Source organism: Hypomesus nipponensis, chromosome 23 (assembly GCF_054491055.1).
Source record: "Hypomesus nipponensis isolate SF chromosome 23, ASM5449105v1, whole genome shotgun sequence".
NCBI classification, from domain to species: domain Eukaryota; kingdom Metazoa; phylum Chordata; class Actinopteri; order Osmeriformes; family Osmeridae; genus Hypomesus; species Hypomesus nipponensis.
This window is the reverse complement of record NC_140383.1, coordinates 5,587,948-5,601,319: the sequence shown is the minus strand read 5'-3', so window position 1 is coordinate 5,601,319 and position 13,372 is coordinate 5,587,948. Positions and strand designations below refer to the sequence as shown.

General features: G+C 43.2%; 1 protein-coding gene across 1 annotated transcript; it reads right to left on the bottom strand.

Moving 5' to 3' along the window:
- mospd2 (motile sperm domain containing 2) lies at window positions 1–13,331 on the bottom strand. Its single transcript, XM_084688832.1, has 15 exons — window positions 13,155–13,331; window positions 12,962–13,016; window positions 12,278–12,433; window positions 11,538–11,624; window positions 11,233–11,387; window positions 9,776–9,836; window positions 9,603–9,641; window positions 9,380–9,504; window positions 8,930–9,103; window positions 4,435–4,547; window positions 2,441–2,534; window positions 2,183–2,279; window positions 1,194–1,317; window positions 835–937; window positions 1–625 (listed from the first exon to the last, which is right to left on the bottom strand). Exons 1-15 carry the CDS (start codon window positions 13,185–13,187, stop codon window positions 473–475), a joined length of 1,569 nt encoding a protein of 522 aa, XP_084544958.1. The 5' UTR covers window positions 13,188–13,331; the 3' UTR covers window positions 1–472.
- Window positions 13,332–13,372: the final 41 nt, after the last annotated feature.

The following is a 13,372-nucleotide window of genomic DNA, read 5'->3' as shown; positions in this document are numbered from 1 at the left end:
TTGATAAAAACAATGGCGCAAGTTTATTCTTGTTCATATAGTTATATAATGTATCCAAAAGAAATATTATACATTAGAATCAGAAAATAATTATGTATTTTTCTACAGTACATGATGTGAGCTTTGTAATAAATAGTCTTTCATTTAAAGATCCATGATCAGTCATAAAAAATACATTGATCGATTTCACGTCACAGGATTAAGAGTCTCTGCTACTGTAACTCTCAAATGCCCGAAGGAGATGAGAGCGAATCTCCCTGGGCAACCGAAAACGCGGCATTATCGCACGTCCCTATTTCACTACTTCCAGAAAAAGTCTTTCTCTGCATGACAACAGACAGCCCTTGAGGTAGGACCTACCTGCTCTTGTTTTATCAGTGAGTCCAGAAGCAGTCATCCGCAGGCCAGCCTCTGACCTGCCTCTGCCTCTTTCTAAGGACAGGCTAGTCTCTGTCTAAGCCGCTGGGGCAGGTCAGGAGGGCTGCCCTCCGGTGCCCAGCAGGTAGAGGCAGAGGAGGTTGAACACACACAGGATCAGCACCAGACCCATGAGGACCTTCTGCACCCAGAGACACTCGTTCATCTTCTGCTCCAACCGGGAGTTACTGGCCATCAGACGCATCAGCTGATGAGGGGGAGAGATGAGGAGGGGGGTGATTGGTCGTTTATTCATATGTTAAACAACATGCCAGCTCGAGCCGACGCACTTATCACAATGCAGTTCGCATGAACTTGTAGAGCTGTGTAAAAACAGAGCACGGATAATAGAGGAACAAAAAAAATAACAAAAGAAGTATTCAAATACATGAATCTTTTTCTCCAATCAGAGCTTACCATTGTTTGAAGGTCCTGATGCCCATTGGTTCCTGCTTCCATAGGGTTGTCCGCCTGATAGCTCGGGGAGGGCCTACTGCTCTCCAGGACGTGACAGCGCAATCTACAGGAAGGAAACCCACACATGAGGGAGGGGGGGACCGTCTTTGAGGGAGGAGGTGATAATCAGCCTGCTACAGTGACACAAGCAGGCTGAGGGAAGTGGTTAGAAAGGGTTGAGAAACCCATGTGGAGCAACTGTATCTGAGTCCTTAAGAAGGCACTTATCTTATCCAACGACCTTTGCTCGTGACTTAGTTATATGGCGATATTGACTTGCCCATCTCAAGAATGACCACGCACAAATACATACAAGCTACCTGTGCTCCATGACCCTGGTTTTGGGAACTTCCTTCCAGAACTGGGTGAGATCTGGTGAGCCGGCGTTCTGCTCCATTTCAGCAGCCATCACCAGGAAGCGATCCTGCAGAGACGCCTGATATCCTGCAACCCAAAGACTACATTAACCAAGTTCATGTTTTAGTATTAAGGAACATTTGCTTTGAATCCTCTATCCTCACTTTAGCATAAATACATACAATCTATTCTTTTTTCTCAGTTCATTTCAATTTCCCCTTTGTTTTTAGGCGGGGTGGGGATCTGTAAAAAAGCCAGTTCCAGGGCAATGTTCCAGGGCGATGTCCCGCTAGATTTTGAATGGAACTGAAACAAACGAGTCCCTTGTAACGAAAATTTCATGAGACTAAAAAGAGCCTAAAGAGATGACTCTGTTCCCTTCGCTCTGATTAGGAACCAGTCATGTCTTATCCACAAAGCTGGGGATTCAAGATATCAGGCCATAGATGTCCCTTCCAAAAAATATAAATAAAGAATTAATGAAGTTGAAAGCCAGAAAAAGTCTGGAATAGTGCCATGATTTGATTGATCTGAACCATGTCGATCACATCTTAAGCCACGGCTGACATTTCCATGCTTGAAAGCCTGCTTAGCTTCTTATCAGCCAAGTTCCTGTATCCAAACTCCATGTTAGTCTCACCAGACTGAGAGAAGGTTTGACCTTTTGTGTTCCAGCCTTCCAGGGGAATGTATGGAGGCTCTAGAACTTCTGTATTTACACTCCATTAGATTTCGGAAGGCTCGGTTTAGGGGAGATAAAAGATGACTATTTTATTCCTCGTAAAATATGTATGTGAATAAAAAAAAAAAAAGAGCACTTTGTCAGCTCTTTTGGAAACTTAACAATCTGGGCCTTTTGATTATTCTGAAGCTCTCTCTGTGTGAAAGTATTTTCAAACATCTGCCAAGCAGATGAGGCTTGAGAGTGCAGAGAAGAAGTGCAGTTCTCTACCTCCATGTAAGGACACCACTATGTCCAGCGAAGCACCTGGTTCACAGGTGGCGTTGCTGGGCTTCACTCTGTACTTCTCAGGTGCTGTGGTTCGTACCTGTGATGAGACACAGCCAAGATAACTATGAAAGAGGAAAGCAGAAACAGCAATGGATTGCATGGAGGAAAAAGTTTGTGTCCAATGATGTACGCAGTTACGGCTTAACACAGACACACAGTTACAAGACACCCACACTCCTACAGATGCTTCTCACTAACCTTGAAGGCCACTTGATCCTTGGTGACGTTGGTCAGGACAATGAGGCATTTCTTTTCCGTGTCTTTGGAGCCAAAGCAGAGTTCCTCTGCTGGACTGAGGGGGGTGGGAGGAGTAGAGGAGAGAAAAAGTCTTTATCTGTCAGAGTCTGTGACGAAGGACATCGCTGACTTTAATCAAAATAATTCTCAAATGCCAATACGTCTGCGTGGTGTCGACATGATCTTCCAATTACTTTACAACCTGTTTGTTGTTGTTCTCTGTGATGTCTTGTCTGTATCGATCTGGTTGGTTAAGCTTCCTACGCTTCAGATTAAGATGTAGCTGCCTCAGAGTAATTGTGGTATGGTTATCGCTCAAGTATCCTGGGAATTGGGAGTCTCTGTTTATACACGTTTCTTAAACCAGCTGTTTCCATCACTTCCAATCACTAGCTTTCTCTTCATCCCTGCTGTGGGCTCAGCTGGGAAGACAAGGTCCATCTGTACCAGACTGAGCAATGTTTGGCACTATTCTTACCTCAAGTAACCATATTCACATACATGCTGAGAGCACAGTAAGTGTCATCTATCTATCATCTGTCATCTAACTCTAGGGCTATTTTTTTATAAAGGAGAGCGTCTCCTTAAAGTAAACATAACAAAAGAAGGGATTATTTCCAGGAAAATAGCAGCTGACTACCATTTGCTGCAGGGCTTTCTCCCTGCTACCTCCTGACCCATATGGAGCTGTCAGGCCCCTGGGTGCCAGCCCTATCTGAACCCACTTACAGGCAAGTTGGGGAATTACACCACATTATTCCCAAACTAAGACTGAAAAACATCTGTGGTCTGGCATCAAAGCTGTGAAATGTGGAGCACAGGAAAATCCACAGCCTGAGAAAACTAGCCACCAGGCACTTTGGTCTCCACTGCTAACTCCCTGCTCACGCCACCCCAACCTGCACTCAGCACTGGCTGTGTTACCTTCCACTAATTCTCAAATCACCAACAGGATTAAAATGCCTGTGTTGTGATTATGAAGTCTCTCATTCTGTATCCAGTGCAGGCTGCAGCTATTAGAACAGGGATTGTTCCAACATCCTTCCTTCTTATTCCCCCTCGTGTTCTTTGCCCCAAAAAGGAGTCTTGGGAGAGTGATGGTCCATTGAGACCAGAGTGACCCACTAGAATCCTAGGAAACCTTTGACAAACATACTTGGAACATCAAAGCCTCACATCCCCACTTGTGCCCAAATCCTCCTGGACCCAAATCAGGGCCAACACAGCTTAGTAACCTAATTGCATTTAAAGCTCATATGCAGTACAATCTGTTTATTACTCAAATTCATAGCCTAGAGCTGTGAAAGAAAATGTCAGATCAAAGACTAGATTCTAAAAGCCAAACTCGGGGGAAATGACTCAGAGGAACAACCACATTTGACATCTCAATAAACATTGAAGCCTGGAAATTCAACAGTGAGTCCAGCCCCAAAACAGGCAACGTGTGATTAGGAGAGAGCATGTGTCTTGAGGAGTGTGTTACAGAAGCTGGAAGGTTTACCTGTTGGCCAGCATTAAAAGTGACATAATTAGAAGTGTAGCCTCTCTATTGACACAGGGAGCTGTTGACAAAATACTATTGTCTTTACTGAGCCCTTTATTGTAAAGTAATTGCATGATGGCTGCACTACACTGATGATAGGCCGTAATGGTCAATCAAGGAGTCTGATTGATCATTGCACCACAGTAATTAAGCCTGCCAAAGGATTTTCACTCAATAAGCTATTCTTGATTTATGCTCAAATCCGAAAGAATCAATTGATCCACAAGGTGCAAACATACGGATACCTGGCTGTGGTTTAAGTCAAAAGGCATTGATCCTCTAACCCTTATGGGATGACTCCAGAGCTACCGGATGCCCTGGGGCCACTGGACTGAGGAATCTGTTCAACTTGAGTATAGCTGATGGATGGATGACTGGATGGGTGGATGGAAGGAGGTGTGGGGGTGTATACCTAACATTCAGAAGGGGGCCCTTGAAGGTGGTTAGTGGCTTCCTGGCTCCTTTGGTCCGACTGTCCCCTTTGTCACTGTCGTCCAACTTCAGACTGTCGTCCTGGAAGTTGACCTGAAATAACATTAGCCTTGTCAAACTAGGTTCATGAACACACAAGACAATCTGTTTTAAAGACTTGGTAAAGGGTCTGTTTGTCGGCATAGGGTTGAAGACATGTCAGCTCATGTGTAAGTCGTTTCATTGCGACACAGAAGGCAACCACTGACCCTTGCGCAGTCTAGTGGGACCATGGGAGCACTTGACCACAATTCCCCAAAATAAATTAAAACACTCAGAACCACAACAACTCTTTTGTAAGGGTCACAAAGTTCCCATGGCGACAACCAGCCACACAAACCCACAGTGGAACTGTATCTCTACAGGTCAGCACTCTCACTTCAACAACATCCATACACTTTACCCTACATTCTCCTCACATCCACCCTAATGCATGACAAGTCACAAGACTATAGGACTGATAACACGTGCGTTGTGTAATGTTGGCAGAAAGTTAGGAAATGAAAAGTGAAGGTCAGTGGGTGGAGCTTGCATCATTTCTAGTGTACCATATTGCTCAGGAGCAACCGTGCTGTTTGGACCCAGCTTGTGGAAGACAGATGGGAGAGTGAACACAGAAGGAGAGGATGAGAGAGGGTGAGGGGAGATCTGCTTGTGATCCCTGTATAACCACTAATAACTCAGACGGGGAAGTGTGTCTTCTGCTGTGCTAAGCAACACACACACTTCCTCCCCCAATCAGCAGAAGGCTGTGACACACAGCTGACACAGTGAGAATATCGAGAGAGAGAGTTTCTTGTCAAACAGCATTTTTATTGATTATGATTTTTCAAATCAAGTGTAGTACAGGTAAAAGGCACTAATACTAAAGGTAAACACAAGGGATGATCAAAATACATCCGTTCATTAAAATTAATACAATTGTCATTAATCAAATCATAACAAAATACTTTGTTAATGAAATTAAGTGGAAAACAAAGAATCTTCAAATCATTATTTTGATTAATGAAAGCAGGTGCATACATGAGATCAAATAAAATGTTAGATTTGGTAATGAAACCATATTAAAAAGGTTACATTACATAAATGAAATTAATACTATTAAAGCTAACTTGGCTGTGTTCTAAAGATTTCAACACAAAAACATCCAGTAACCTGTTCTTTAGGCAAGTCTGTGAGCAGAGATCTTGAAGTGGCCGTGGAGTGGTTAGGGTACAGATTCAGAATGGCCTGCAGTACGATTGTGACAATAAGGCACAGTGCATGTCCATTATACCATACCATGGTATATTATACCGAGGTAGCTTTCCATGACGTGATCTAGCAGTTGGTATAGTGCACAATATAAATATATCTAAATCTTTGACACAGTTGAGTGCAAATATGCCAGCAAGAGTATAAGGAAAAAGAATGACACATTTTGAGCTGGTAGTGTTTGTTAAAAAACAATTTCCCTTCTCGTATGAAACTGTATATCATATTCAAGAGTTAAGTGCAATTATAGGCTATGCCTTTGAATTAAAATAGGAATTGGATATACAGTTGGCATGAATAACATTGCCTTAGTCTCTGGAATATATCAAATATATATCATATTAACAGTTAGGTGTCTAAAGAGGCACAATATTACATGTTAAAATATCAAAATAGTACTGGTTGGCTAAGCTATGTTTCTCTCGTCAAACATAAAGGCCAAATGAATAAAAAGGGATTAAAAAGTCATAAAAGTACATCTTGTCTTTCGTTTTGAAACGTGAGGGGTCATTTTGAAATGTGTGGGCACATCTTCCGAGTATGAAATGTGTAGTCCCGGTAGGTTTTGAATGTGAAAAGGTTGAACTTGTCCGTGATGGCAGATGGCTGATGCATCAAGGATGAAGTGCCCAGAACCACACAGGTGAGCAGAAATGTCACACTGCAGATCTCCACTGTGAGGCTCGTGTGGGCGACATCCTACAAAGCCTTACCACCAGCCCTTGTTTCAAAACAGAGAGAAAGGCAATTAGCTTCCCTGAGCGATCAGCAAACCAACAACACTGTTGAACCCTCAAAATTGGTGGAAGGGCTTCCTCGTTTACGCAAAGCAAAGAGAAGCTAAATCCACGAGTGACAGTGAGGAATGTATGGCCTTCTGTACAGACGGTTTAAAGTGAAGGCCAGACACTGTCACTGGGGTTAGCACCAGGCCCTAGCCTTAGTCAGCACATCATGAGATAAGGGCTAGCTCATTACAGGCTGATTAGAGGCACCACACACACACACGCATACAGACACACCCGCTAACATACAGACACTGTCTGGCTAATTCCCTTTGGGGCTTTACATTCCAGGTGCTCAACCTCCAGTCTTACCACACATCCCACTAGAGGCTGGCCTGAAACAGCGCCACAGGTTCCTTGAGCCATTCAGCACAAACAACGACGTGTGTTGATCAAACATAAGAGGTCAGAGCATTAGGTTAAGCCTATTAGTCTCACTGGTGAGGCTCAAAACAAACCCCATGCTATTCCCACCCCGAGGTTTTACAAGGTGGACCAACAGTCCATAAATACAAATAATTCCTGTGTGCTTTGACACCATCCGCATGCCTCTCAAATGAGGAGCCCGTGAATTATTTACCAACCAAACTTGCATATCGCCGTTGTGTAAATCTAAAATCTGTCGAGCGTGACTAACGTGCTATTCGCCAACAATGGGATGTTTTCCGTTTGTGTTTTGTGGGCGCGTAAGAGGCTCACAGGAGCAGCTTTGTGTGACGCAGGCCTGCCGGGCCACTTGAGTCTGTGTGCACCGAGAAGTCTCCAGCAACAGCGCAGGTTCCTCAACGGCTTAAAAGCTCAACAGGAGTCTAGCCACCCCACCCGGTTGGCTCTGAATAAACTTGGGCTACACAGGGAATGGATAGTACACCCCCAACAAGGGTAAACAACCAGACTGTCAGAGGCGAGCAACGCCCACAGCACTTGGATCCGTTTATAAATACTCGGAAGAAAGTGTCCTTAAACGAGGGGGTACTTGGGACAGGATATGTGCTAGTCTTCGTGTGCACAAGAATCTTGCCAATCCCTAAGTGTCTCCTGAAATGACTCCCTAATACCCACTCTCTATTCCCATGCACGTTCGTTTGCCCCCCCCCCCCCACCCAAAAAAAAAAAACAAGGCTAAAAAGATTACAGTGCTCTGAATTGAGACCCTGTAGGGGAGAGGAATGTGTGCAGCATATGCCAGTCATGACAATTTCATAATGTCAGATATAGAGAACAATAGAGAAAGAGAGTGGAAGATGTTGAGCAAAGGTGTATGGACCAAGTCAAGCTTTGTGGACGTTTCAATAATAGGGTCCTCATGCCCCCCCCCCCCCCCCCCCCCCCCCCCCCCCCCCCCCCGGTCACTAGCCCCTCCCCCCCTGGTCACTAGCCCCTCCCCCCTGGTCACTAGCCCCTCCCCCAGCAAACCAGATGAGACCATCACTGAGCACAAGCCACAGCCACTGACAGCCCCTGCAGCCCAGCCTCCAACAAGGTCAAAAACAAAGCCACTAGTCTGGAACACAGAGAGACAATGGGAGAGTCTGAGAGCATCTGGAAAAATCTTGTGTGAAGTCAGGCAGATGAAGGTGTGAGAAGATGAAAAATACAAATAAAACACCCTGCAAAACTGCTTCTGTGACTGACTTGACATCATCTCTCAGTATCCTGAAAAAGACCTCAGAAGATTAGAGGCGCGCCATGCGCTCAGTGAGACTGGCTGTGATGTGTGGGTAGTGTTGGGCAGGATTAAGCTGCAGCGGAAGACATTAGGAGTCACCTTGACAGAGACAATGAGCCAGGAGCTTAACAGCTGCCAAATCAGGGCATTACTGCCTCTTAATTCACAGCGTCTCGGCGGAGTACCCGATTACATGCTGTAATCTCACACTGAATTCCAGAAATGAAAAAAAGCCCATGAGTGAAGCCCCACATCAAAGTGAAAGGGAACTTGACTGAACTTTGCATAACATGGCCGACGTCTCGTTTGACGACAGACATGGCCTGGGTGTGTTTGTAAGTTGTGAAAGTTTTAGAAGATATATGTTTAGAACTGTAACTGGAAAAAAGCATACCTAGGCCAACTGCTATTTAAATATACTAGATATAAAAACACAAAAAGTGTGAACTGTGTTCAACGAAACGCACCTCATTTTTGAGTACATTCAGGTTAATGTTCTCTGTAGTTGACCAGTCTCTCAGCTTACAATGTACATTTACACAGTGATTAATGAGTTACGGAGTCTATTATCATATTCAATGGTCAACAACTTTAGGAGACCAGTTTTTTAAAATTTCATGTAGAATATAAAAATGTGACATTGTGTTTCTGAAATTACCCCCTTGCTGCCAATCCACTCCTTCAGGAAGAAGAAAATGACAGTTGGTTAAGACAAGGAGGTGTTGTACCTTTTTGGGCTTTACAGCCACTTCAGAGCTGTAACTGGACTCCAGGACATCCTTGCACTCTGATTCACCGTCTTTACTCTCGTTGTCGTCCTCACTGACGATTGGTCCATTCTCACAAATGGGTGTCTGGAAGTCGTCGTCAGGAAGAGGGGGATAGCTGTACTTGAAGGAGTCCTGAAACCAAAAGAAAACAACAGTCCGTTTGTTGGATCAGTTAACTTCAATCGCTGTCAAGCAATGCTGGTGTATAACAAATGCAAGGCTACTCACTTTTTCATCAAAAGTGGGTAAAAACATACACAGAATCTATCAGCTCTTTGGTATTTCAAAAATACTTTTTTTTAAGGCATATGAAACTAATGAGAGTGAAGACATTGTGAAAGATAAGAGAAAGATAAGAGCAGAATGGCAGCACTGTTTCTGTCTCCTCTGAGCCGAGGACAAACCTACCGTTCCTCCCATGTGGGATGGCAAATACTCCGGCCCGATAAAGTTCTGCACATCACTTTTGGATGTAAACTTGAGCTTGCTAATGGCTTCTGGACCAAGCCATGTCTTCACAATCTTCCATGCAGCTATCGAGGAAAACACAAGCATTACAGGGTGTGAAAATACTAAATGATGAGAGGTTACAAGACAAAGACAATAAGTGCTTGTGAGCTTGTCATCTTACCACTCATGATCCAAGGCATATCCACTATGATCATTTTGGCTGAAATGATAAGACGAGTCAGAGGGAAGAACACAATCAGAGTATGACCTGCATGAATGCAATAAGTGACCTCAAAAGAAATGATAGAAATGTGACCAATAAAGTTAGCTAATGTGCTATAAAAACACACTTACATAGGAACTTTGGGTAATACACTTTGAAGCAATTAATGATGTACTTTACAAAATCCATGTCCTGAAACAGAAAGCGAAATAGTCAGAAAGAACAGTATAACCTGTGAAACCTCGAAGCAGAGCATGACTATAAAAAATGTCTTATGGACTTGTAATAGGGAAATTGTTTACAGTCGGAGATGCCTCAAGCTGTGAAATGACCCAGTTCACAATGACTGAAACTTCCATCTTCTGAGAGTATGAAATGAATTGGGCCTTTCAATTACCGTTCCACCCAATCATGTGAAATACCATTATTCAGGGGTGATGGGTATCATGACAAATAAAGAACTAAAAGAAACACCAAGTCTAAAGCAGAAACTAAAAGGCAGTATTACTTTCGCAATACTCTGGATAGTAAAATGTAATAGCAGAATTCTCTGACCAATTGTCACTACCCGTGAAGCAATCTTGTTCCTTTTTGGGAGATTGTGTCTAAACAATCTGAAAGTGTCTGTCCTTGTGTGTAAATGAGAAAAAAGAGCACATCTAACAGCTAGAGCTATCTGTCCCTCCTCCTAAACAGCTGGTTTAACAACAGAAGATCAATCCCACAACACAACAGACTTATCTGGCACATTTATAAAAAATAAACATAATCAGGTGTGTGAACCCCACCTTCGTGACAATCCTTTCATGTGGCAAATACATGGGTAAGATTAGCGTAATTGACTCATCATGAAACTCTCGAGCCCTCAATGGAGGCAGACCCCTAGGAGTAGCTACTGTCCGGCTGGGTTCCTGGGCTTGTTGACAGCACCACTGCTAAAGAGTACTCACCCAGAGTCTTAATGAGATAACATTTGACAGGTCTGCTCCTGCCCAATAGACGACTACATGTTTAATTCTACAAACTTCCATTAGGTCAGATTTCCAACCTGATTTTCGAATCCACTCACTTCATATTTGGGTTTCAGGGAGTTATTTATCATTTGTGCCTTGTATGTGTTTAATTGGGGCATTTCTCCAGGAGAGTTTGGCCTCCGAAATTAGCACGCCAAGCTCCTGCTGGGAGACCACTTCTGAAACAAAGTCAGTCTTTTGGATTAGGAAGTCTACTCGGATTGACCAACCGGATTTAAAGGTCACTTTAATCTCCAAAGTGTTAAACCATTGAAGAGCATCAATCCCTCCAAGTCCACGGCTCAAATAGCAAGCCATATTAGGATTCTCACCATGACCGCAATAATACTCCCAGCAGAGCACTAGGGGGTTTCAAATGGGACATATCATTGACTGTATGCCAAAAGTAACCAAACTAAAACAACCTTTTCTCAAGTCTTTCATCTAAAGACTTGATCTAGAACTTGAGCTGGGTGTCTTGGGCATCAGATCCACTAGGGTAACTAGGTTAACACTGCGCCGAAAGCCTTTTCCGGCTAAACCCTGCTTGTCAACAACCTCTTATATGTCCTTACAATGTTGCTGAGACCAGACTCCGACATGTCAAACACAACGGTGAGGGGCATCCCTGGTTCTCTCTTGGCGTAACGCTCCAGCCAGAAAGCCACGTACTTCTTCTTGTCCATGATCGTCTTTGCATCCTTGGTATGCAACTTTACTTTGAACCAGACTATAACAGATGAAAGACAGCAGTCAGTGCACAATTAACCGATAATCGATAAGGCTTTGAGATCACATTTACTATACTGATTTAGCAAATCGATGCATCACATAACTTCACCCTCAGAACTAACATATCTGTAAAGTCATGACAACATACAGAGCTTGTTGCCCTCCTTGTCGTAACCATGGAGGAAGACGGCACCAGTCTCAAACATCCACTTTGGAATAGTATTCTCACAGATATCTGAAAAAAAGAAACAAAGAAACAATGTTATTAGTGAACATAAATGATATTCATGATTCATTTTACAAAAGTTATTTGACAAAATCCTAATCAAATGCCTTTCTTCTCTTTCTCTGAAGTCAAAACACATTCACATTGTGAATTTCACAAATGGTCATTATTTTAAACATCACAGGTCTGACTATTGGCATGGAATAATGTTTGCATACCCAATTTCTGGAGAACAGAGATTTGACTAACTGGCAGTTTACAGCCATCAAAATTATGTAATTGCTTGATTCTTAAAAAAAAAAACTGAGACAGAAGACTGCCTCAGGCCTGAATGGAGGAGAGACTGGAGCACAAGAAACAACAAGGCTGTGTCTGGCAGAAGGCCAAGAATCCATCTCTGAGGAACACAAGGACAACACAGTCATAAGAATCATGCCATGGCTAGGCAGTGGTAGGCTCACAGTGCAGTTTGGACTGCCAATGAATCCAGTTTAGTTTTGTATATTAATGAAACTTTAGACTCCTGTTTTGACCACTAAAGCACACAAGAGACCATCTGGCCTCTGAACCACATGTTCATTCACCACATCAAATTTATAGGTTAATAGTTTAACTACCACTGCACAATCTGGGAATTGAAAAGTTATTTAGTGCAGACCTACCATTCACACCATATTCCTTTCTCCACTGAAAGCTTTCATCAATCATTTTCAAGGCGTCATCGATGGAAAACTGTCTCCATGTCAGGTATCCTTCCACCAGCGCATCATCCTTTTGTAATCTGTCCACATCTCTGGAATCATACTTCTCGGATGTTTCTGACAGAAATGAAACATCATATCATCTTCATCATATCAAACAGGAGTTTCTAAGGTGACCGACTGACATAACTAGTTGAACTTTTTAGCCCTAGGCCTACATTAACAGTGGTGACCAGTAAAGCAGAATCTATTTCCGCTAGCTTTATACGGCCATGCCCTATTTGCTGTCTTTATGAACAGTGTCAGAATGCTAAAAAGTCGCTTAGTTAGACATGCGACAGGGCCTTAAAATCTGTAGTAAACATGGAATGGGTCTGACCAAAAGCTGTCATCTGACATTCAGTTATTAGCTGGGCACCACTGACATCACATGTCATTAGAGCTACATCAGGCTCTCATAGCGAGGTCGTATAACGGAACATAACTACGAGAAGATTATCCAGTAGATAGTCTAGCTATGTAACAACTACCAACCCAAACCAAACGATTAGAGCTACCTAGCTCGCCAAATAACAAACACAGCATGCTCGACTCCAATAAAACAAAGCTGTGCACTGCTAGTTAGCTAGCTAGCTGCTAACGTACCTTGGATGTACTCATTCTTGAACCTAAATCTTATCTCCTCAATCTTCTCCGTGTCCTGTATGAAAAATAATGGTGTCAGAAGCTGGCTTTAATCAAATCTAAAAATGTTTTTGTTATTTGCGGCAGCTGTCACTAGACAAGCTCTAGCTAACAAGAAACACGTTTGTTAACCTAATGCAACTAGCTACAGTACCTGCTCGGTTTCAAGTTGTCCACTCTCCGCCATGTTCAAGGGACTGTTGATACTGTATGCTATCGGTGTGGCTAGCTAGAGGGAAGAAGTTGAGTTGTGATGAATCAGAGTTGACTGTGAAACTGTATTCCGGTCCGAGGCCATTTTGGCTCTTATGGCCCCTCCTCTTGGGATCAAACGTTGTTTAAGCAAATGTTTACTACAAATGCCCTGATTAC

What these genes read in the sequence shown, in the direction of transcription:
- mospd2 (XM_084688832.1), bottom strand. Translation starts at nt 13,187, where the DNA reads ATGGCGGAGAGTGGACAACTTGAAACCGAGCAG. An exon ending in TGGCTGTAAAGCCCAAAAAG is followed by an intron (nt 4,548 to 8,929) that starts GTACAACACCTC and finishes ATGTTATTTCAG; the next exon opens with GTCAACTTCCAGGACGACAG. An exon ending in ACCAGGGTCATGGAGCACAG is followed by an intron (nt 938 to 1,193) that starts GTAGCTTGTATG and finishes TCCTTCCTGTAG; the next exon opens with ATTGCGCTGTCACGTCCTGG.